The sequence below is a fragment of the Saccostrea echinata genome, unplaced genomic scaffold (genome assembly GCF_033153115.1).
Source record: "Saccostrea echinata isolate AGI-Se365-2 ecotype Australia unplaced genomic scaffold, CSIRO_AGI_Sech_v1 ptg000015l, whole genome shotgun sequence".
NCBI classification, from domain to species: Eukaryota; Metazoa; Mollusca; class Bivalvia; order Ostreida; family Ostreidae; genus Saccostrea; species Saccostrea echinata.
Genome location: NW_026889764.1, coordinates 2107436 through 2131594, shown reverse-complemented (window position 1 = coordinate 2131594; position 24159 = coordinate 2107436). Strand labels below are relative to the sequence as shown.

Here is a 24159-nt window from a genome sequence, read left to right as displayed (position 1 = left end):
AAAATTAAAATGAATAAGGATCTACATTCAGAGACTAACAAGCATACCGTTTGTATTGCATCGCCATTTTCGAGGCTGCCACAACTAATACAGGAGCAAATACCTTCCCTTAATGTTGTAAACATTCCACTATCAGGAGGTTTGTATCGTTTATTTTTATTTTTACTTTAAAATTACTAATATACTGTTTGCCCTTTATTGTGATCACCTGAATAGAGATCGGTTTTTGGAAAACTGATTTTGTTTCCTTATAAGGATGTCAAAAAGTTACGAACATTTCAATCAAGCAAAATCTATTTCATTGCGAAAAATACATTGAGAAGTTTTTACCTTAAAGGAGTACAAAGAACATATGTAGTTTTTCGAAGTCGCATTAATAAGTATTTGGTTAATAATCCCAGTAAGCAGTAACATAGTATATACCTTTTCAAAATGTCTGAAATGAACAGCATTCTGGAAAGACTCAGTTGGGAGAATCCTCTCTGCCTTTTGAAGTGCAGGGCATTTCTCTTGATATTGTGCGTTTTTCATCAGCCCAAGAAATGAAGTCATCGGGAATTAGAACCATATCTAACTTTTGAGCTTGAATACTGTTCGTTATCTCCGTATACCAATTGAATATGTAAAAGAAAAGTAAAGGCATGCAGGCACTGTAATTGCATCTGCTTCTCTTGCTTGTTTTCATGGCGTGTTCTTTGAAAATAAAGCTGCACCCACCGCACTTTGTACAGCGGACGTTTCGAAACATTAATTACTTATCGTTAAAACCCTCACATCTTGCAAATAATTCCTAATTTATGATTTTTAAAACACTTTTCCAAACTTTGCTTGTACGTGCCCGAAAATAAGTGCAAATTGTAAAACACGATTCAAAACGACAAATTCCGGCCATTCAGACAATTATAAATTCTAAAGGCTTTCCGGGAAATCTATTATAACTTCAATTGTCTCAAAACTATTTTTACCTTTAGAAGTCTGTGTCACATCAATGACCTCTAAATTTTTTCTTGTGTAAAATTTCCACAGGATCAGATATATTTTATATGGTACAGAACTCTGTAATTTTGTTCGCTATGTCCGGAACAGTTTCTTCATGCATCACCTCGAAATCAGTCATAGAGGGAGTTGCAGATTCATACATAGACGGTGGTGTTGCATCAAACATAGTGGGGGCCTCAGTATTGTGCTAATATATACACCTCCTGTCCTCAAAAAAAAAAAAAAAAAAAAAAAAAAAACAACAACCTACAGTTACATTAGTTTCTTGCTGTGGAGTGTAAGAATGTATATTAATATCTTGTGGTAGTATTTGAGTTGCATGCTCTGCATTCATATCTTGGTCTTGGTGACAATTTTCTGTCTGTTTTCTAAGATCTTTTAAAGGCATATACTCTCCACATGTCTTGCATTGTTCCTATTTAGAAGTGATTTTTGGAGACTGCTCACACACTTGCACTGTTGACAGATCTTTTTGACGTATATATATTTGGTTGATTGTGGGTTTACATTCTTCTGTAGCTCTAGAGCTGATGACCACTTGCAATTTGTATGGTTACCTCACGACAGCATTGGGTACGTTTTTGGAATTCAAAACCGCCTCCCTCCCCTAATTTTGGAAATCCTTCACTCTCCAAATTCACTGGTCTTAATTAAAATAAGCTTCTCTTAAACTTTCTTTTCACCGTCAGATTTTTAAAGAGATTTTTTTAGCCAATCTTGCTTTAAGATTCTCTTTTAAGTGGGATTGGGGAGTTATTTTTGACTCCTAGATGCTAAACATAAACACTGCAAGGTGGCAAGCTTTTCTATACTCTGGGACATTTTTCCACGTCAAGAACGGCCCCTTTCCTTTCATACAGACTGAATAAATATCATCGTTTCGTTGCAAGCTATTATTGAAATGAAGAATTTCTTGTCTGTTTTTTTTTTTCCATCATCTGTTTTAATTTGTGACGCAGTCCAATAGTACTTACCGGACCGACTTCATGATGTTCATTTTATACATAATGGTGCAAAAATCAACCATTGATAGTAAATATTGTTTCCTTAAGAAAACCGTATGGCGTTCCATATAAACTGTTTATCTAAAAATATGGCATATAATATTATAATTATATCAAAATACAACATTCCAATCAGAGGAAGGGTACATGTTTGTTTGTTTGTTTGTTTGTTTTGTTGTTTAAGGTCCCTCTCGAGAATTTTTCACTCATATGGAGACGCCACCACTTGCCGGTGGAGAGCTGCAAATTTTTACCTATACTCGGCATTTAGGGCCATTGAGCAGTGAGGGATCTTTTTCATGCCAGCACCTACTGCGACACGGGACCTCGGTTTATACGGTATCATCCGAAGGACCGGTCTCCACGTCCCACAGTGGGATTCGAACCCGCGACGTTAGGATCAACTCCTTGCTCCGCGACTCGGAAGGGTAACATGTATATCTTAACAAAGACATGAACAGAAATATAGCATTCATCGTAATTTACCGCCAAGTAGGTAATCTAAAATAAAGGTCATTTAGACACAACTGTAAACATAGAAAATGTACTTTTTTATTTTTGAACACATAGTCAGAATATCTTTTGAAGTGAATGAATTTTATGTAAAACATGACTTTACTTTTTACAACAGTAAATAATAATAAATATTATTATACATCAACTGTTATTACTCTATATAAAATTAATACCATAAAACTGTCTATTTCCCTGAGAAGATACTATTTTCCTCATCTGAGGACTACTCCCTGAAAAATCGGAGCTACTCCCTGGGACTACTCCCTTATGAATATTTATTAATAATTTTAACCAATTAAAATGAAAAGTGGGCGGAGCGTTCAAGGAATCTCGAGTCTGTGACGTAAGCAATGTAACTATGACGTCAAAATATTTCGACATGCGATGTCAAAATCAAACTGGAATTCTGGCAAAATGAAGACAACGATAATCTTTCGAAGTGTCAGTGAAATTATTTTATATTTTTAACGATTTTATTTTCCTCGGTATTGATGCATTAGTTATCTTACAATATTTTTAATACCATGCATTTGGGATTATTTAAATGCCTCTATATTGTTCTAAAAAAATATCTGAGTCTCTAGTTCAATAAATCTCCCATGATTGTTTCGGTATAATATAAAGCTATGGAATGGGTAGTCGGGAAATATCAAATTAATGGTTCCCCTCGGCAGGAAACTATTTTCCTCGGTGGCTTCGCCGCCTCGGGAAATAGTTTCCTCACTTGATGAACCATAAATTTGCTACCTCATACCCATTCCATAACTGTATAATAAAAAATCATAATTAAATTATAAAAATTATAGTCAAATAGCACAGGAATGGAAAGAAAGTCAAAATTACAGATAAAGAAAACGTACCTGTCAAACATTCGGAGTTGATATAGTGTTCTGTGAAGTTGGTATAGACAAAACGTTCTGTTCTAAGAAAGTGAGAGCGATGCACTTTGTATATACAGTGCTTTATTTTCTATCTATTTTTTAATTTCAGTTTTGCAATATTATATACTGACGTTTTATTCGCTAACCTTCCAGTTACCCACATGCCACCAAACATTGATGAATTTATAAATGACATAAAAGGAAGCGGGGCTGATATCAGTATTACATGGCCACACCTCTTTGCTGAACTTCTACAAAGTGGACAATGTACAAGTATTAAATGGTTTCAAGGCTGTAGTGCAGGCAAGGGTGTTCGTTCTAATTTAAATATTCTTTCATGTGAAATTTTAGAATGTGAATGAAACTATAAAAAATATAAATCATTTTTGATGCAAAAATCTGAAATTATTTTTTTTTTAAAATAGTATTTAAGATTGACTTTTTTTATTTTTTGAGCATATGTTTTGTACTAAATGTTTTATTTAGGTGCAGAACAGTTGTTTGAAGCGTCCCCTAAGGTAACCTTCCAATTCCTTAAATTACTGAATACGAGCGTCCATAGAAAAAAGAATGAAAACGCGATTAAATACATAGCTGTTGATTTTTGTTTGTCTGAGAAAAAAATACGGACCTTAAATTTTAATTTATTTATCGCAAAAAAAAATTTCATTCATTCTGATTTACACCTTTTGAGATAATACCTTTCTTTTCATACAGCAGACACAAAACATTATTCTCACAAGAATGGGTGAAGGGTTTGGCGAGTATATGTCGGAGTATGTTCTTGGACAAATAATTTCTAGGGAACATTATTTCCCTCAGATGCTAGAATCTCAGAAAGCTAAGATATGGGAAAGGTGACTTTAAGCTTTTTAGTTTTTTAAATGAAAATATTGACACTGGAAAGGTTCTTTGTAATAGTATATTTAAGAACACACCTTTAATGCATTTCTGAATATTATCGTAATATTCCATTGCAAATAGCTGTCTTAAGAGCACACCAAAATAATTCTTTTGTTTCAAATTTTAATTTTCTGCTTTTTTGCAATGAATGGTAAAAATAGAAGTTTCGAAAACAAGTGATTAAAGATCCACAGTAATGAAGAAATAGTTTTGTTAGACATTTCAATTCAAAAAAAGTATCTTTATATTTTAGAACATGGTATGTCTAGAAGCGCTCGTTATCAAAGTTGACTATTGGAATTTTGGGAACTGGAGCGATTGGATCAAACAGTAATTGAAGTTTCAAACTTCTATTTACTGAACTAATGACAATATCCATTAAGATTTAGCACAGGGAAATTCACTTTGTAAGAATACCCTAACCCGGGGATGAACCCTTGACCTAGGAATCTGTCTCGTACAAAAACAGTGCGATAGACCGCTCGGCCATCTAGGCAAGTCTAAGAAACTTGCTTTCGATGGTGATGAAATTCTCGCGACAACGCCCTACCCTACACGGTCACTGAGAGTTGAAGTGAGAAACTAATTTGGACATTTGTTTTATATATAGTGCATAGTCATGATGAGCAAGAATGCAAACTGTTTTGCTTTAAAAATGACAGTTTAATTGTGATGAATCATCAGAAAATATGTAAATATAAGAAATGAATTTAATTTTTGAAAATTCATGAGGTACATGAACTACAATGCTTCATGCTGGCATATTTATCATGAAGCACTAACGCGCTTCATGAAATATGCCGACGTGAAGCGTCGTAGTTTATGTCCTCATGAATCTTCAAAAATTAAATTCATTTCTTAAATGAATTCTCAAAAATTAAATTCATCTCTTAAAGAATTATCACAGAGAAAACAATTAGAAATATATATATATATATATATAGAGAGAGAGAGAGAGAGAGAGAGAGAGAGATGCAGAAAATGAGCTTCCATTGGATAATTAAAATAATCACAACAGAAAGCATCAGTAAATTGATATCGTTATTTTCAGTCGCGGCGGTTTGTAAAGCATTTGGCATGGCTGTATGGGGATTATCAAGAACTAAGAAGGAGGAATCAATCCCCCACTTTGACGCTCTAATGTAACCGTATTTACAACTTTCTTTTCAATAATAATGCTGAAAATCAGTCATACATCTTACAGAAAGCATCATTATGGTCTGTATAATAGGCAGCTGATTCGGATGTTAATTTGAATAATTTATCTTTCGATTTCTAATATCCTCTTCTTTTCCTTTTTGGGTTAAGTTGTGGAAATATAAAATTAAGGATTTATGTATTCCTGTAAATGTATTCTTAAAAAACCTACTAGGGAGAAGAGCGACATCTCTAAGTTCCTTGCAGCCTGTGACTATGTTTGCAGTGTTCTGCCAAGCACACCAGATACCAAAGGCCTGTTGTCAGGGAATGTTCTACGTGCATGCAAGGAAAAGGTCGCCTATTGAATCAGACCTTTGAATATTTACTGATATTCGTAAAATTTTGAATGGTGTTTAACTGAAAAATGAGGCATATTAAGTTCTTGAGAGGAGGAGATCCCTTCAATGAAATGACTATTAGTGTAGTAATTTACATCTGAGTTAAATAAAAAAAATCATAACACATATTCAAATGAAGGATCTTTTCTATAAATGCTTCAGCAATATCCTGTATAGGCATAAATATTTTTGCTTTCCTATTTTATGTAATTTGCAGAGATCTGTGTTCATTAATATAGGAAGAGGTGATGTCATTGATGAATCGTCTTTACTGAACGCTTTAAAGTAAGTTGTGATATGTATCGAGGATGTTTTGCAACTGCACTTAAGTTTCAAATTTTGTAATTCAGAATCTACTCGAATCGATAACTTTATTATTATTTTATGAGAACATAATTATCTGAGTTCACATATCTTCGATATACTTGCAAACTATCTACAAACTATCCATTCCTTTATATAGGAGACGTACATGTATTTGGAAACAGTTATTATTACGTGACATATTTGATTACATATAAAAGCTCAAATTATGGTATGAAAAAATTGCAATATAATAACTTTGCAGCAATGACTGGATAGGAGGGGCCATCATGGATGCAACAGACAGGGAACCACTACCTCCCGAGAGTGAATTGTGGTCACATCCAAACGTCACAATAACTCCTCATATAGCGGGACCTTGCTCAACAGACACTGTAAATAAGCTTTGTAATTCACTGAGAAAATATTTGTTTCCAAGTTCACATCCATTATTTCTTAATTATCCATGCTTCTAAGAACAAGAGTTTTGCTATTTTCTCCAATACTAGAATTCACTCATAGCTGGGATAAGTTGATTACATGTATCTATACATGGCCGTAGGAACCGGGGGAGGGGGGCACAGGGGGGACTTGCCCACCCCCAATAATTTTGCCGATATATAGAATACTATGGAAAACATAGCAACTATATACTTGTGCCCCCTCAATAATAACATCTGATGACATTTTTTTGCTTGTCAAGGAATTTTGGTACTTGATGGTGCCCCCCCCCCCCCCCAACTGAATGAAAATGTATGGTTGTATGGTTGTGCCCCCTCAAAGTGAAACTGCTTCCTACGGGCCTGTCTATAAACTACTATATTTTTGTCGTTTATCATGGTTTTTTTGTCTCTTTCGTACCATATTCTATTTTCGGTGGTTGAGGACCTAACTTAACCTGTACATATCTTTTAAGTTTAAAAAGATTCATCTTGTGGTCAGAACAGTCTTAAATTTCTACTATATCTTTTACTTTTTCTTTCAGATTGCAAAAGTATTTGTTTCAAATTACAACAAGTATATCCGTGGACAGCCATTGGATTACCTCCTGGACTTTGAGCACGGATATTAGACAATCTAAAGGCCACTTTTCATGAACTGGACAAAATCCTGATTCGAAACACAACCAATAATAAAGCGGCATGATTAAATTTACAATTCAAATAATTCACCGGTGACTGTTCATTATGAAGCTATAAATTTATTAATATTTTGGAAAAAAGGCACTGTATTATAGCTTGATATATATGTTACGATTTATTTACAATAGGTACAATGGAGGAATATGTAAATGATATAAGCAGTTTTAATTTGTGAGAATATATTAAGGATGGATTCTTCTCATACTTATAGTAAAAATCAGTGAAATTTTCACAGATTCACGAAGACAATATCACTAAGTGCTGTTATTAATAAAATTGAAGTAGTGTCAATCAAATGTGGATTCTTTATACATGTAGTAGTCTATGGAGACCAGGTTTTCCAATGCACTGTTGAAATCACGATGGGTTATAATTTTGTTCCTTTGATAGCCAACCTGGTTTTATATTCCAGTTATGTGTTATTATATGCTTGAATATATTCTCAGATTTGTATTGTTTGTGGTTTTTTTTTTATTTAGATCTATCAGCCAGATTTGCAACTTGAAATTTTCATTGCACCGGTATCATAGCATTCATACTAAAACAACTCTAGGGACAAACCCTACAGCAACAACGACGCAACACACGGGTGGTTGTGTAAATATTTATGATTGTTTATAACTTGAAAGACAACCCATGGCCAGCTGATCAACACCTTCAGATCACTCCACTATGGACCAGAGGCAACAATTTGCAGCACCTTAATCCACATCCAAGGACGACCATCTACCATTCATCAGTTTTCCCCGAAGCAATAAGACTTTGTCACCAGTTTCCATGGATAATAAAAAGCCAAGAGTTAATACCAAGCCATCTAGCTTTGCAAGACACATACATGTGTTTTATCCTGCTTAAAAAATACTAGCACACTAAAATCATATTGAGAAATCTTCTCTATACTGCTCACTAGCTTCAGGGTATTTTTGTGTACTGAGATTGATCTGCCATTCGATATTAAATAGAATGAATAACAATGTGCCCTGTATTACATGTAATTAATTCAAGCATTTTGAACATTATATTAGTTCAAAATAAAGTAATTGATAACTTTATTTGTACGTATGTATTTACCTATTTGAATAAGCAGACGCGACATTTCTTCTTCAGTACTTTGCTATCTTTGAAGATTTTCCTGGTTAAAAAAGATATGTACTCTATGATAAAAACGAACTAGATAATATCAATATACAATTCTTTTCGCTATATAATTTTCTCATAGTCCAAAAAATTTTTAATCAGTGTGTAGAGGGTCCGAGGCCTTAAGGACATACGCAACGTAGTTTGAACTTTACTGTCTTTTTCCCTGGAGTTGAAGAGTTCCCATACTTAAAGGAACTGTGTGCTACATTTTAATGTCTATATATGCTGTTTTACACTTCTTCTAAAACAAGTTTGGATAAACAAAATTTCTAGAATATGTGTTTAGTAATTTTTTGTATATTTTTCGTTGAATTATACATAAAGTTTCATCAAGATTATCTTGAAAAATTATCAGTAGGTAAGGTAGGTTGCGTATGTCCTATAAAGGATTAAGAAAGGGCTCGGTCGTTCTGTCATCCGGTCTTCCTTATTTTACTGAATATGATCTATCATTAGTAACATGTTCTGTTTTTTTACAATGCGTCGTGAAATAATTAAGATTCAAATAACTTCGGGAACGAAACACAGATCGGGATCGGGAATGTGTAAAGTAAAAATAATCTAGGGCGGAAAATAATCATGGCTTGTGCAAGTGAGAATTTGGATGATATTTCTCTGTGTTCTGTTTGTTTTGACAAATTTAAAACACCAAGGTATTTGCCGTGTTACCACTCCTTCTGTCATTTATGTCTTTCGTCCTTTATTGCCTCATCATGTAAATCCAGAGAGACTACTTTCGGATTCCATTGTCCAGTATGTCGTGAATTCACTCCATGTGTTGGTGAATCTGAATCATGGGTTGAACATTTTCCGATTAATGAAATGTTAATGAAGTTTCTCGAAGACGGTGTTAGCGTAAAATTTTGTGGACCATGTAAAATGGATGATGAAGAAATTGAAGCTACAGACTTCTGTGCCGAATGTAAGGAAAATATGTGTAAAACATGTACAAAATATCACAGAAAATTCGTCGCCACTCGAAATCACACTGTGTGTTCATTGAATGAGGTAAACCAAATAAGTTTACGGTCACACATGTACAAAACATGTCGTCAACATAAAGACAGGCCGATTGAGCTTTTCTGCAATGACCATGATGACCCTTGTTGTTCCCTGTGTGCGGGCACTCGGCACAGAAAATGTGACAGTGTTGATTCAATAGAGATGGTAGCAGAAAACCTAAGGAAAAAATGCTCAATTAAGCAACTTATTAGCGAAATGGAATCTTATGAACAAAACCTTTCAGAGCTGAGGAAATTGCAAGAAGAAAATATTGTAGATATTGACAATGTTTCTGACAAACTTACAGAAGATGCAAAAAAACTAGAAGAGGATACTGTTAACCATATAAGAAAACTGAAAGATGGTTATCTTGACCAACTCTCCAAAGTTGTAAAGGAAAGCAAAAAGAAAATAAATAGAAATACAGATAATGTGAATGACAAATCTCATTGTGTCAAGAAATGCAAACAAACACTGTCAGATATTGACGATAGAACAGACATAGTTGAACAAGTTGTGAAATTTTCTACTGCTAAACTGATTTTTCAACATCTGAAGAAATCACTTACGAGGAGAGTTCTTTTCTCTCTTGAAATGACAAGTTGCCCTAAGTTGAATAATTCTAAAGCAAAAAAATTAATTTCATTTCCAAAGTTGCAAATAAAAGAATCCATTCAAGAAGTTTTAGGTGACATTGACATTAAAGAAGCCAAAACAAGAGTTACAGCAAAGTTCAAAGTTGTAGGAGGATGTGTTTATAGTGGGACTTTTCTGGTCGACGGAAGAATTATATTTCCTCAAAATTCCAATTCCGGGAATCATTTTGAAACACAGTGTCTAATTTTTTTGAAAGATGGTTCATTCCAAAAACCTATCAGCGTTCCATATCGACCCGCCTGTGTGAAACTGGATGGAGAAGAACTCTACATAACATGTCTTTATGACAAAATGATTCACGTCATATCTTCCCAAACATTTGAAAGTATTCGTGAATTTTCAGTTCAGAGGGCATGTTATGGAATAGATATTATGGATGACTTTTTGTACATCGCATGTCATGATTTTATTGAAAAGCTTGACAAGTCTGGTGGGATAGTTCACACCTATGAATTCCCTGGACATAAAATCGAGTGTGTTATTGTCACAAAACAAGAGAACGTTGTATATAGTGTGTATAATGATGACCTAGTTTCAGCTGTAAGTAATGAAGGGGACCCAATATGGATATATAAAGGTCCACATCTGAAATTCCCTTATGGCCTGGAAAAAGACTTGGAAAGCAATATATACATAGCAGGTAGAGACAGTGGAAATATACATGTGTTATCTAGTGCATGTGTCCTTATCAGAAGGTTTGAGAATGTGACCAGGCCATGGTTTATAGCGATTTCTCCCAGTAATAACATATTCTGTGTTTGCAGTGATAACAAAGATATGGCTATATGGCAAATGTACTAAATTTCACAAATAGGGCTAATCCAAACAAATAAATAAATAAAAAGAAAATAAAATTTGTTTTCAAAGTACTGAGATACATATGAATTCACTGAGTTTTTTCCTTTATTTTTTAACATACTATATTCAAGTCATCGTGATAAAATTGGACAGCTTAAGACCTTTTACCTATATTTAGAGACGAATATTCAACAAAGTCTTTTGATAAACAACAGATTAATGTAGAAAAATATTTCAAGATGCACATACTTTTCATAAGACCAGATTATTACCCTTTTATTAAGATTTTACAAAATTTCTATCTATGAAACTTTTTACGTGTTGAACTATTAACCGGAAAATAAGTTATCCCAAATGTATGATTGTACATGTGTAGCAGTGTTAAAGATACTCTCTCCACATAGCCCAAGCAAGTTTGTATTTCAATCAAGAACATGATAGAGAAGTTATAAATTTATCATATTATTCTCGATATACTCCTCTAAGTCCTCTTCCAAATTAAGTACATCTGCATCAGGGACAGTAAGCTTTTTTTTTTAAATTTTGCACTGTCCTGGGTCAGTGGATGCTTACACCTCCTAGGAAACTGAACCCACCTATGGAGCTTCCAGGGGTCCGTATTTTGTCCTGTTCACAAATTTGTTTAGTTTTTAGGTGTTTTGAGATCAAACACTGTTCGTTAATATTACAGAGGACGAAGTTCACAAAGTTGTGATGAAATCTAAATCTGGAAAATCGTGTGGTATAGACGAGCTCCCGTATGAGGTACTTAAGTCGGACACAGTTATCAAAATTCTACATAAGATGTTTATGTTGTACTTTGATACCGGAATTATACCTTCAATATGGCGTAAAGCAATAATTTGTCCGTTACTAAAGGACCCATCCCCGACCCTCTGCTTCCATTGAATTATCGAGGAATATAAGCCTTCTCTCTGTTGTAACTAAAATTTACAGTTCTATTCTGAACAAAAGACTGGTGACTTACTTTGACGATAACGATCTTTTAGTCGATGAGCAAAACGGATTCACGTGTGAAAGATCCGGCTTAGATCATGTATTTACCCTAAATAGTATAATCAAAAACAGAAATTCTACGTTTGTTACTTTCATTGATTTTAAAAAAAAGGATTCGATATGGTAGATAGAGAGTTGATGGAATACAGTTTACTTAAAAATGGAGTGGATGGGCATTTCTACCAAGCGGTGAAATCTTTGTATCGGAGTACTGAGTCTTGTGTTCGTTTAGGTAGCTATTACACCGACTGGTTTGTATGTACGTCGGGAGTTAGACAGGGTGATAATCTCTGCCCAACGCTGTTCGCCTTATTCATCAACGATCTCGCTGTACAAGTAAAAAACTTAAACAATGGAATTGAATTCGGTGCCAACAAATTGAACGTCCTTCTATACGCAGATGATATAGCGTTGATTCCGCAGAATGAGGCTGACATGGACGCAATACTTAATGTTGTCTCTAATTGTTGTAAGAAGTGGAGACTGTGTATAAACTCTACCAAATCGAAAGTAGTACACTTCCGTAAAAAACAGCGAAAAAGAAGTGACCATGTGTTCACCCTAGGAGAAGATCGTATTGATTATTCATCATCTTATAAGTATCTTGGTGTATTGTTTGATGAATTTTCCACATTTAAGAACAACAGCAAAAATCTTGCAAAATCGGGTGGACGCGCACTAGGGGCAGTTATATTCAAATTACATACGAATAAATCAATAGGATTCAAAACATATGAGAAAATGTATCTGAGCGGAATCGTACCTATTTTGGACTACTGCAGTGGAGTATGGGGTTACGATAAACATCATAATATTGAATCTGTACAATATCGTGCGTTGCGGTACTTTCTTGGTGTGCATCGATTTACTCCGATATTAGCTATTCAAGGAGAAGTTGGTTGGCTCCCTTCATTTTATCGTCATCAGGTGAATATTATACGTCTTTGGAATCGACTCGTTACAATGCCGGACGAAAGACTTACGAAAAAAATTTTCTTGTGGGACCGGGAACAATCTTTATCAAACAACAGAAATTGGTCGCATATATAGTCAAACTCCTATTTGAATCTCTTGATGTCTATTTATTTCCAAAATTGCATGGTCTGTAACTTAACCATAGTGGAAGAAAAGCTTCGTCGGAAATTTTTAATGCATGGAATGAAGATCTCCAAAACGTCCCAAAACTTAGAACCTACCGAGCTGTAAAGATTGATTTTCAAAATGAGAAATATGCAACAATGGATATTCCAAAGTGTCATCGTTCTATATTTGCACAATTTAGATGTGGTGTATTACCTATTAGAATAGAAACAGGACGGTATAAGGGGGAGGCTTTATCTGATAGACTCTGTACTCTATGTTCTTCAAATAGTGTAGAAGATGAATGCCACTTTTTGCTTCATTGTACATCATATTCAAATTTTAGAGCAATCTTTTTTACCAGTATTGGATTTAAACCAACTTCATTTGATATAAATATGTCAGATTTAGACAAAACCAAATTTCTTTTAGTAAATTTCCCAACACAAATCGGAAAATTCATATACTCAGCATATACTTACAGACAGTCTATTATTTATAATAAACGCAATGCGTAATATCACAGTATTCTTATTGATTGTTATATTGTTAAAAAGTGACATATAGGCCCGATGGGCCTGGTGTTTAAATTCCTATTATATGTATATTTGCTGACAGTTGTTGTAATTGTACATAACACATGTCACTATAATAAACCATTTACTTACTTATAAAATTATCATATTATTCTCCATATACTCTTCCAAATTAAGTACATCTGCATCAGGGACAGTAAGCTTTTTTTTTTAATTTTGCATTGTCCTGGGTCAGTGGATGCTTACACCTCCTAGGAAACTGAACCCACCTATGGAGCTTCCAGGGGTCCGTATTTTGTCCTGTTCACAAATTTGTTTAGTTTTTAGGTGTTTTGAGATCAAACACTGGTTGTTAAGGATATCCAATCCTCAGCCAGGAAGGATAACTCTTAAATTTATTATTTTATTTAAAAAGTCTCAAAATAAAGCTTGAAATTGAAATCTTTTCATGCAACAATTTTCATTTAATGCATCTTGATATGATTCAAGGTTCCTTGAAGTCTTAGAAACGGTCATGTAAAAAGTTGACATTCATACCCCATAAAAGATAAAAATTAATTCATTTTTAGAGAAACTGAATTTCCTTTAGTCTAGCATTAGATACGACTGTTTATTAGCGTGATATGAAATTCGATGTGATATGTGATGTCTAGCAATGATAGCACAAACTTTTTACACTATGTATTATATGACAATTGAACTAAAAAGAGGAACTAAAATACTGTATAAGCATAAAAAAGATACAATTTTCTCCAAATGCCTATATTTTTCTATCCTAAAATATATTTGTTAATCAATTTTCAATTAGAAAGTGCATAGCTGGTGTTCTTATTCGCATTTCTTGAAAATATATTTGAGATTTGATCATTTTCCCTATATAATATGATTAACTTTAATGATGAACTTTGAAGAAATTCCATGGGTAAATTCACGTTACTGTGTGAAATCAGAGACATTTTTGTAAGCATTTTCAATTACTTAAAAGTTGATTTTCAGAACCTGAGGATTGGACTACCTTAACATCACATTTACATTGACAGTAGTCCCTTTTCTATCACAGCAGACAGGAATTAGTGGGGATCAAGATAACACATCATTTTTTTCTTAATTATACTGATGTCAAGGAGAGTTCCCCTCTCCTTGTCTCAAGAGTACCCTTGACATCGGCATCCCATGTACAATTTTTGAGCACATCCATTTTCCTAGTAATCATAAATAATACCTAGGCCAAACTCCAATGGATTCTGCATCTAGGGTTGGTAAGTACCAGCACTCATTTCGAATGCTGCATTTGATCTATTTTTTCTGGAAAAGTTTATGGAGCAGGTCAATACCAAAGTTACTGCAAGCCCTACCTGGACAAAACTTGCATAGAGGATGCATAGATCTATCAAGGCATACTACCAAACAGTTCATAGCACATAGCTCAGTGGTCATAGATGTGTGGGCAGTAATCAAAAAGCCGCTGGTTTAAATTCCATTAAGGGCACTTGTTGTGTCCTCAGAAAAGAAATTTTATTTAGATCGTCACAGTCCACCAAGCTAAAATGTGTACCGGCATAAGGTGGGAGCTCACTTGTGATGGTGTCCCATCCAGGGGAAATTCAAGGATTCTCATCCGCTCCACACCACAGAAACTAGTATAAGTGGTGGTCTATTGAGTCTCATGAACTCGGAGAAAGATGTAACTTTAACTTATAACTAACACCTGACATGCTTTGGATGCAGCACCCGACCTATATTCACCAGATGAGTGGCAAGGTGAAAGATCTTGGGACAGGTCCGTTTCCAAGTAACTTTCTTACGTATGGATAATGCACATATGTGGAGGTGAGCTTCGAAATCTCTGATTTTTCACTATCTACGTTTCAACTTGTAGATAAAATCAGCAACAGTGACCTTATTTTTAATTATGAAACGCATCTGATACCTCATGCTAGTGTACCTGTAAAACATCAGTCTAATCTATTTTCAGCACTACATGTAGCAGGCCTTTAACCTTCTGCCGTTTGTAAGAGTCACGTATTTATTAGAATTAATTTTACTTAAAAATTTTAATCTTAAACATTAATCACATTTTTAGAACTTTTTTCCCTTAAATAAAAATGACTTGCAATTATAAAGTATCCTTTTGATAAAATGCAAGTAAACGTCACACAAATGTCTATAATGTCAATGCACGGTACATACAACACAAACACATCAAAAAATCAATGAATAACAAACAAAAAACTTCATAATGTCATACTAGCTACTGGTAATGTTTATTTCAAAATTATTAACAAAAATTTTTCAGTAGCCTTTAGTCCAGTCTACAATATGATTAAGCCTTTGATTATTGATGTACTTCTCATAGTTTTTGACAAACACCTCCGCAATCTGGAAAAAAAATCCAGAAACTAGACAATTAATTTTACAGCAGCCTAATGAAGATGAATATTTTTTTCTCTTGATAAATAACTTTTTGAGCTTCCAATAAAAGCATGCCAGGTAATTTTGGGTCCTGCTTCACATAAGAAAAAACAACTAATACCAAAAACTTTAGCTGATTATTCTGTTAAAAAATCCTTGTATAAAATATCTTTCAGGTTTTCTTTTTTTAAAAAAGAAAAGAAAATAAATTCACATTAATATAAAGCTAAAAGTTATTTACAAAAATCCATTTTTTGGACATTTAGTTCTGTTCTAAAACGGGGCCATGGTCACCAATTAAGAAATCAAAGAAAATACATGAAAAGTAAAACTACATGTAATAGTTGAGGAATGTATAATGCCTCTGGGACACAAACTTACAATTTCCGCCACACAAGGACCAGATATATGTGGTGTTACTGTAATACATGGATGGGACCACAAGGAACTCTCTGATGGAAGTGGCTCCTTAGAAAAAACATCTAAAATAGCACCACCTATCCACTTGTTTCTAAATAAAATAAAAAGCAAGAAAAACTGATAATCATTCAAAATTCTAAGCGAATTGATGTAATACTCCGAGAGAAAATAATAAAATTCATCATTAATCATTTTTCATATTGATGATATTTTTTTTAAATTTATTTACGAATTTAATTAAATGAACATATGATATTTACTCAAGAGCAGAAAGAAGGGATTCTTCATTAATAATACTTCCACGTCCGACATTGATGAAAATGGGTCGCTGTAACAGTAAGATTGGAAATATTCTTTGTTTCATTATATATTTTATAATTATTACATAATGCTGTACATTATAGTCATGCACAAATTTATGTAGAAATTGAGCCGAGGTTGATATCGATATAATTTTCAACGCTAATTTCTCAGAATTGGTTATCATCTCATACAGATACAGGATGGACCACACGTGAAATTTTGTCATCCTGCTTAGAATTACAAGAAAAAAAATACTTTGATTTACATCATTAAGCACATCTCACATACTCAACATACTCTATGTACCTTTGATTTACAGCATATCAGTACATCTCCTGACAACATATTCTATGTACCTTTGGTTTACAGCATTTCAGCACATCCCCTGACAACATATTCTTAGTTTCTGACGTACCAGGTAAAACGTTACATATATAGTCACAACCCGCCAAAAAACCACTGAGATCCGCCAGCGTTCTATGTAAAATAATTCAAAACTATAAGGAAGCAATATTTTGCATTTTAAAGAGACAGAAAGGGAGAGAAATTGAATCAAAGTCCTATATTTCTTTTATATTTGTATTATAAATCGAAAGATTTTTTTTGTGGATTGCGAAGTTCTGACAATAAAAGCAGGCAAATAGTGCACTATATGTCTAGTAATATGTCCACTGTCCTTTACAAAAATAATGATGTTTCTTATGCAAAATTTGTACATGGCAATTAATTGTCATGTACAAATTTTCATAAGAAATATCTTCTTTTTTTGTAAAGACACTATATTGCATCATTGTTTTTGTCATACCAACGTCAAGTAACTTTTTTTAGCGTAAATCTCTAATGCAATATTGAATCGAGGCTTGCAAAGGTGAAGTATCTTTTCCGCTAAATTGTGTCAAAAATATTAAATTCTGATGACAACCGACATTCCATTTCCATGGTAACTTGTTCATGTGCGTGTGTAAATTAGGCGGGAGAATCGAATTGTTTCAAGTCAGGCAATTATTTCGTTTTTCTTAATAAAAGCACAATGTAGATATTTTAGGTTCTATAACTTGCAATTTTATGAAATCTAATACTTCAAGAATGGAACAAAATTTGCATGAAAAACGCAAAAAGATCTTTCTTTCTTAAGCAGACATACTATAAGCAGACATACTAAAAAAGTAGGGAAAACATGCAAATATTACATATGGAGTGATTCAAATCTCATTGATAACTCACGTAAGGTGATCAAATGCAGAGTTATGTTCCTTTGTAGATCGACTTAGACCCCAGACTGTCATACCCACAGCTTTACAAAGCTGAGCAACTACAAACAAAAATGATATGCATCAAATTCATACTTTATGAATAATAGTTTAAGATTTCACAATATTAATTAATATTTAGGTGTTCCTTTTAATTTATCAAAACATCCATAAGTTTGTTTTTTTGTATGTTGTTTAACGTCCCTCTCGAGAATTTTTCACTCATATGGAGACGCCACCACTTGCCGGGATCTTTTTCGTGTCAGCACCTACTGCGACACGGGACCTCGGTTTATACGGTCTCATCCGAAGGACCGGTCTCCACGTCCAACAATGGGATTCGAACCCGCGACGTAAGGATCAACTCCTTACTCTGCGACTCTAGAGCAGACGCTCTAACCACTGCGCCACGCGGGCGAATCTTTTAAGTTTGTAAAAATAAAACAAAATAAAGGTTAATTTGGTAAAGATAAGAGAAACATTTAAAACTCATTCATTCATTCCATCTTTATTTCCACCTATTGGAGAATCGAGCAACAAAACAACTTTTACAACATATTTACATCAATGAAAAAAAGTTAAATATTTTCTGTTGAAGTGAGAAGTATATAAGCGTTTTGTACATACAATACATGCAACATATTTTAGCGCATGTGTGTGTGTGTGTGTGTGTTTATTTAGAATCATTGTCTTGGTAAGTTGCTGTACTAGAAACTAAAAATGAAAAAAAAAACAATTTAACATGGACTTTCTGTTGATTGGTTTTGAGTACATCTAAGAACACTTAGAAAAGATAGGTAAAAATCGTATTTAGTAAGAGTGAAAAAAAAAAACTTATATAAACAACGTCGATATTCAGTCCAAAATTCACCTCCTTCGTAAGAAGTAACGGATCACGACGTTGATATGTTGAAAACTATTTGTTAAAGGTTTCGAGCATAAACATGGCCGTAGGAACCGGGGGGTGGGGGGGACGCCCCCCCCCCCCCTAATAATTTTGCCGATATATAGATTACTATAGAACATATAGCTGCTACATGTATATGGTTGTGCCCCCTCAATTTTTTTTTTTTTTTTGCTAATCAAGGAATTTTGGGTAGTTGATAGTGCCTCCCCAACTAAAAATGTATGGCTGTTCCCCCCCCCCCCCCCCCAAACTGAAATTGTTCCTACGGGTCTGATATATATACTAATGCACTGTTCTGTATAATCCTACAAAAGAGTCCACTAGTTTACGATATACTTAACTACTTATATATCTCTTTTGTTAAGATTGGATATGTCAGAATATATAAACCAGGATAACTCAGAATAATCCAGGATAACTCAGAACAATCCAGAAAAATCCCGGATAACTCAGATTAACCCAGGATAACCCAGAGTGGAAAATACTAGTCAGTAAAAATCAAAGAAATGAACATGGACATTACATGTAACATTGACAGATTACTCTATGTATTAAATGTGTTGTGAAAATTAATCTGTGAAAGCTGACAATTACATGTAATGTTTATTTCTACCGTGGATTATTTTTCTTAATTTACAGGACTTTACTTATGTTTAAATAAAGCATTTTTTTTTCTTTCGTTGTTATTCCAGTTATTATTCTTTATTTTCTTTTTAAAGAAAATATAAAAATTAGTTCTATGTAATGGTTCCATGATTCTCGTGCTCTTCACCTGAGTGCAAAGATGATTTCATTATAATATGTTAGCCAATAGAAAAGTTTCACGTTACTTATACATTTTTTAGCAAATCAATCAGATGGCCTAGATATTAACATCACTGGCGGATTTAAGGGGGGGGGGCGTGGGGGGGGGCGCACGCCCCCCCCCCCCTAAGATTTTCAAAGTGTGATATGACTAATATCAATAATGCCATACTTTGGTATATAACAAACCAATACCGCTATTTTTGTGCCTGGTTTTACTCTTAAAATACACGAAAACCCAGGAGCTTCCGGGGGCTTCGCCCCCTGGGCCCCCTCTATTCAAAGTATGATATGACTAGTATTAATAATGCCAAATTTTGGTACATATAAACTAACCAATACCCCTATTATTGTGCCTGGTTTTACTCTTAAACTACACGAAAACCCAGGAGCTTCCATGCCAAGAAATCCCGTCCATTTTTCCACAGCGATACAGTCAATAAAAGTGTAATTGATGCAAATCACCCATATTCCCCTAACGCTGGCGAGACAATTAACGGCAGCAGATTTGAGGGGGTGGATCCTAAGTTTTCCGTTTTCTTAGTAAAAGAAAAATAAACTTCTACCCCAGGAAGTAGCCTCCTATGCCCTGAAAAAAATAGTTCCTGTCAAAAACCTTTAATTGTTTACAAAATATGTAAAATACACTAGACACAGGTACCAAAATTGTAAAAATAGACTGGAAGGAAATCAAAAAAAATTCAAAAGGAAAAAATAATTATTTTATACGTATGGAACTACAATTACCTAAGTTCATTTTCATTGGTCAATTAGCGGTATGATACCTTAATAAGGCGCGAGACTTGAGGCCTCGAGACTTCCACAACAACCAAGTTCATCGTGCCCGATGTTAATTTATACTAGGAAAAAAACTATTTTGATATGGAAACACCGAAAGATTTGAAAGGCGTCTAATTTTTACTGAACAATTAATTAGTTTACTACAATCTATTTCACTTTCTTTTTCTTCTATTTCACTTTTTTTAACCGCATATGATTTGCATGGAAAATCCCCCCTCCCTTCAATAAAAACAAGACGGGAAAGAGGTGCAAAGGCTTCTAAATAATAAGTTTTCTAGCTTTAATTTAAAACCAGTAAAACTTAAGATCCTTCCCTCGAAACTGCTGACATTAATTGCCTCGCGCACATCTCCCTGGGGAAAAATCACAGATTAACGCTAATTCCGCTTTTATTGAGTTCGCTCTAAAACTAGAATGCGTACCTTTTCTTGGCATGCGGGGGCTTCGCCCCCTGGGCCCCCACCAGGGATTCGCTCTGGACCCACTGGGGGCCTTAAGGCGACCCCCAGACCCCCTGCCTGAACAAAGTTATCCACGCCCCCCCCCCCCCCCCTAATCACAAATCCTGTATCCGCCCATGAACATTATTATCAAAATCACAAGTATTTTAAAAAGTCTACGTAAAAGTACCCTATAATAAAAGGGGGAGGGGAATGGGCTGGAGGAACTACATGTAACTCTTGGCAATGCTCTTACTTTCTGTACTTATTGATCCAACTCCAAGAATTCCAATTGTAAGAGATGTGAGCATACGCCTGTCTTCTACGGGACTGAAAAAATAAATAAACTGATACAGGAATGATGGTCAGTTACAAGCTGTTATTTAGTCTATAGTTTGATTAAAAAATAAAATTGGCACAAATGTGTCTGCCATGAATGCTTTAATTGCTGTGACACATAATTATATATTTCTTTAAAATAAAATTCTTGAGAAATATTTACAAAACTTCATTTTATGTGAATTGATTTTTTAATGATACCCTTTATTCCACAACTTTTGTTGTTGTTGTTTGTATAAGTTCAGAGCAGAAAGTTCCCTCGCAAAAATATGTCCCACTACATATTCCGCCATTAAACGGCCAAATCCTTCTCCCATGCGTGTTATAATCACTCCTTCAGGTACCTGACAGAAAATAAAATTTCTGTTTCAATTTCCTAACATCAGATGAAATTCGATGAAGCATGTTTAAAAGAATTGAGGCATGATGAACATTTGAAAATATTTCCTAAATTACATCAAAATTAAAATTTAAAAAAATAAATAAATAAATAAACATGCTTTACATTTAAATATATTACGGCATTATCATAGACATTGCTACACACTTTGTTCATGAATTGTTGTTGATTTGTAATTCAAGAGTATACTAAGAATCAATTTCCATTTCTTTTTCTCATTGAAAATGTTCTGCCTCTTGCATTATAACGTACTCACCTTAGGAAATGCTTCCAAAATACTTTCAACACCTGTTAATATACATGATATACGAAATCGTATTCTTTTTTAGATTTCTTTATATAGTTATTTACAAAAAAAAATTACCATTTTGTCTGGATCTTAGGGATTTCAAAAGTTACTTTTTCCCGAATTCTTAAGAATTTTTTATTATGTAGAGCGTTAGGTATAAATTTGCTTACCGGCCCAAGTGCTTTGAGCCCATTTCAGTTTACTTTGTCCATTTTTTATGTAAGAAATAATACTTGGCGTATCTCCAAACAGAACCTCTGTGTTAAGAGGTATTTCAGATCTCCCTATGAAAAAAAGAAAGATCTTAATCAATCAACATATTTCTTTAATTTAACAAAACAAGCATTATCTAAACTGTTTGATCCACCCATTGATTTTAGTCTACAAGAACAAGAAAGATAACTCTTACCACTATTGGTGTTTCCGAGTCGCTGCAAAAAAGATAAAACAGTTTTAAAACAGTAAGATATTACCGTCTCTGTCTGGAGTTGCATCTATAACTTCTGCCGCCGGAAGTAGTTGACGAACAACGCTGGAGAGGCGGGGGACGTTACTGGATACACAGATAACATGACTTGTCATTTAGCCGGCCTATCAGAAAACACCGTCAAGAAGAGTAACTCCGAAATAAACAACTGAACGCATAGGTGGATCTAAGATTTTCAAATGTATGGAGCACAGACTATAAGAATAATTCATATTCATATGTACCTGATTTCAATCCTTTAATTCTATATTATAAAACTTAAAATAACTCATATTACTAAGATTATTATTTTATCTATCAATTAATTTATTAATAATAAAACTAATCTATTTATTTACATCAGTATTTATTTGCCAACATTGGTGAGTAAATTAAGGCAGATAAGATAATGATTATGTATATTACTGACAAGTATAGACGGTCAGAGACATATTCATGAGAAAAGTCCTCAGTACGTCATCGAATTTAACGGAGTTATTTCAACTAGCATTCTGAGATTATTGCATTAGCAAATACTAGCCCCCTACCAGAAAGTGCATGTAATCTGGTTCTCATTAAAAATTGAAAATGCCATAACTCCGTCAAAAATTCATTGAAGCGGAACGAAATGCAAACTTGATCTATAACTCATCAAGGTAGACTCACATACCAAAAATCAGCTCGATATCTGCAATCGTTTCGGAAAAAAATTGCGGAAAACCCTTAAAAATCAAACAGGCCGTAATTAATATTCCGTCAAAAATCATTGAAGTGGAAGGAAATGCAATGTTGATCTGTAGCACATCAACTTGATCAAGGTATACTTACAAAAATCAGCTCAATATCTGCAGGCGTTTAGAAAAATAAAACGGAAAACCTAGTGGCACAGACTGACAGAAGAGGGACAGACGGGCAGAAGCGGAGGAATCCTATAGTCCCCACCGGTTTCACCCGTAGGGGACTAATAAAACACATGCGTTATCATTTTAGCAAACTATTTTTTTTTTCATTGAAGACAAAAAATTCTTATTTGTGGTTCATATTTAGATTTGGTCACTTTCAACAAAACCACATTATTTTAATAAAAAATGCTCCTCTCTGCCATGTATTTTAGTAAATTTTCAGGGAATAAAATCATTGTCATTGCTTACTGTTGATCCTTGGAATTTATGTTAATTAAAAGAAATGAAATATGAGGATAAACAGTAATCCTGCTCAATAGTTCATTGAAACTACATTGTATAAAAATAGGCAGAGAATACACGAAAGTCTGAAAACATCAGAGGTGGGATGGGGTGCCATGGAAAAGTAAGCATCTCCTGTCGCCCGGTCACACCTGCCGTGAGTTCTCTATCATGACTGGGTAAGCGGAGAAATCCGTTGTTTTAATAAAATTCATTATGAAAATAATGACCTAACAAGACGTCAGTCAACATTCGACCTAATTATAAGGACAAGTTATGTTTTGCATATAGAAGATATAGATATAGAAGTAAAGATCTTAAAGACGATATGTATGATAAAGGAAAAAGATATAAAAAAAAAGTGTTGAAAAAATGTGTAAATAACCATAAAAATCAAACAAAAGAAAAATTGAAAAAAACTCAAATCAACAAATCCGAAAGAGTACTGGAAAATAATAAACTCAGGGCAAAAAAAAAAAAAAAAAAAAAAAAAAAAAATGGACAAAATGTAAATGCATCTGCTGAAAAATTATATGACTTTTTTAAAGATCTAAATACAGAGTAAGATAATGAAATACCTGACTATGTTTTATCATCTGAGGATCTAGATACTCTCTCTAATTTACAG

At 34.0% G+C, this 24159-nt stretch overlaps 2 protein-coding genes and 1 pseudogene across 2 annotated transcripts; 2 read left to right on the top strand and 1 right to left on the bottom strand.

Moving 5' to 3' along the window:
- On the top strand, positions 1-7744 carry LOC133187984 (glyoxylate/hydroxypyruvate reductase A-like; annotated as a pseudogene).
- A 1261-nt stretch (positions 7745-9005) lies between these two features.
- LOC133187983 (E3 ubiquitin-protein ligase TRIM45-like) lies at positions 9006-10886 on the top strand. Its single transcript, XM_061323375.1, has one exon. It carries the CDS (start codon positions 9006-9008, stop codon positions 10884-10886), a length of 1881 nt encoding a protein of 626 aa, XP_061179359.1.
- Positions 10887-15758: 4872 nt separating this feature from the next.
- LOC133187709 (glyoxylate/hydroxypyruvate reductase A-like) lies at positions 15759-22492 on the bottom strand. The gene is made up of 10 exons (XM_061323110.1): positions 22355-22492; positions 22052-22165; positions 21849-21880; positions 21394-21536; positions 21110-21183; positions 17876-17963; positions 17008-17128; positions 16609-16676; positions 16310-16439; positions 15759-15895 (listed from the first exon to the last, which is right to left on the bottom strand). Exons 1-10 carry the CDS (start codon positions 22461-22463, stop codon positions 15809-15811), a joined length of 966 nt encoding a protein of 321 aa, XP_061179094.1. The 5' UTR covers positions 22464-22492; the 3' UTR covers positions 15759-15808.
- Between the last annotated feature and the right edge of the window lie 1667 nt (positions 22493-24159).

What these genes read in the sequence shown, in the direction of transcription:
- LOC133187983 (XM_061323375.1), top strand. Translation starts at nt 9,006, where the DNA reads ATGGCTTGTGCAAGTGAGAATTTGGATGATATTTCTCTGTGTTCTGTT.
- LOC133187709 (XM_061323110.1), bottom strand. Translation starts at nt 22,463, where the DNA reads ATGACAAGTCATGTTATCTGTGTATCCAGTAACGTCCCCCGCCTCTCC. An exon ending in TGAAATGCTGTAAACCAAAG is followed by an intron (nt 16,677 to 17,007) that starts GTACATAGAATA and finishes TTACTGTTACAG; the next exon opens with CGACCCATTTTCATCAATGT. An exon ending in GTCCTTGTGTGGCGGAAATT is followed by an intron (nt 15,896 to 16,309) that starts GTAAGTTTGTGT and finishes TTTTTTTTCCAG; the next exon opens with ATTGCGGAGGTGTTTGTCAA.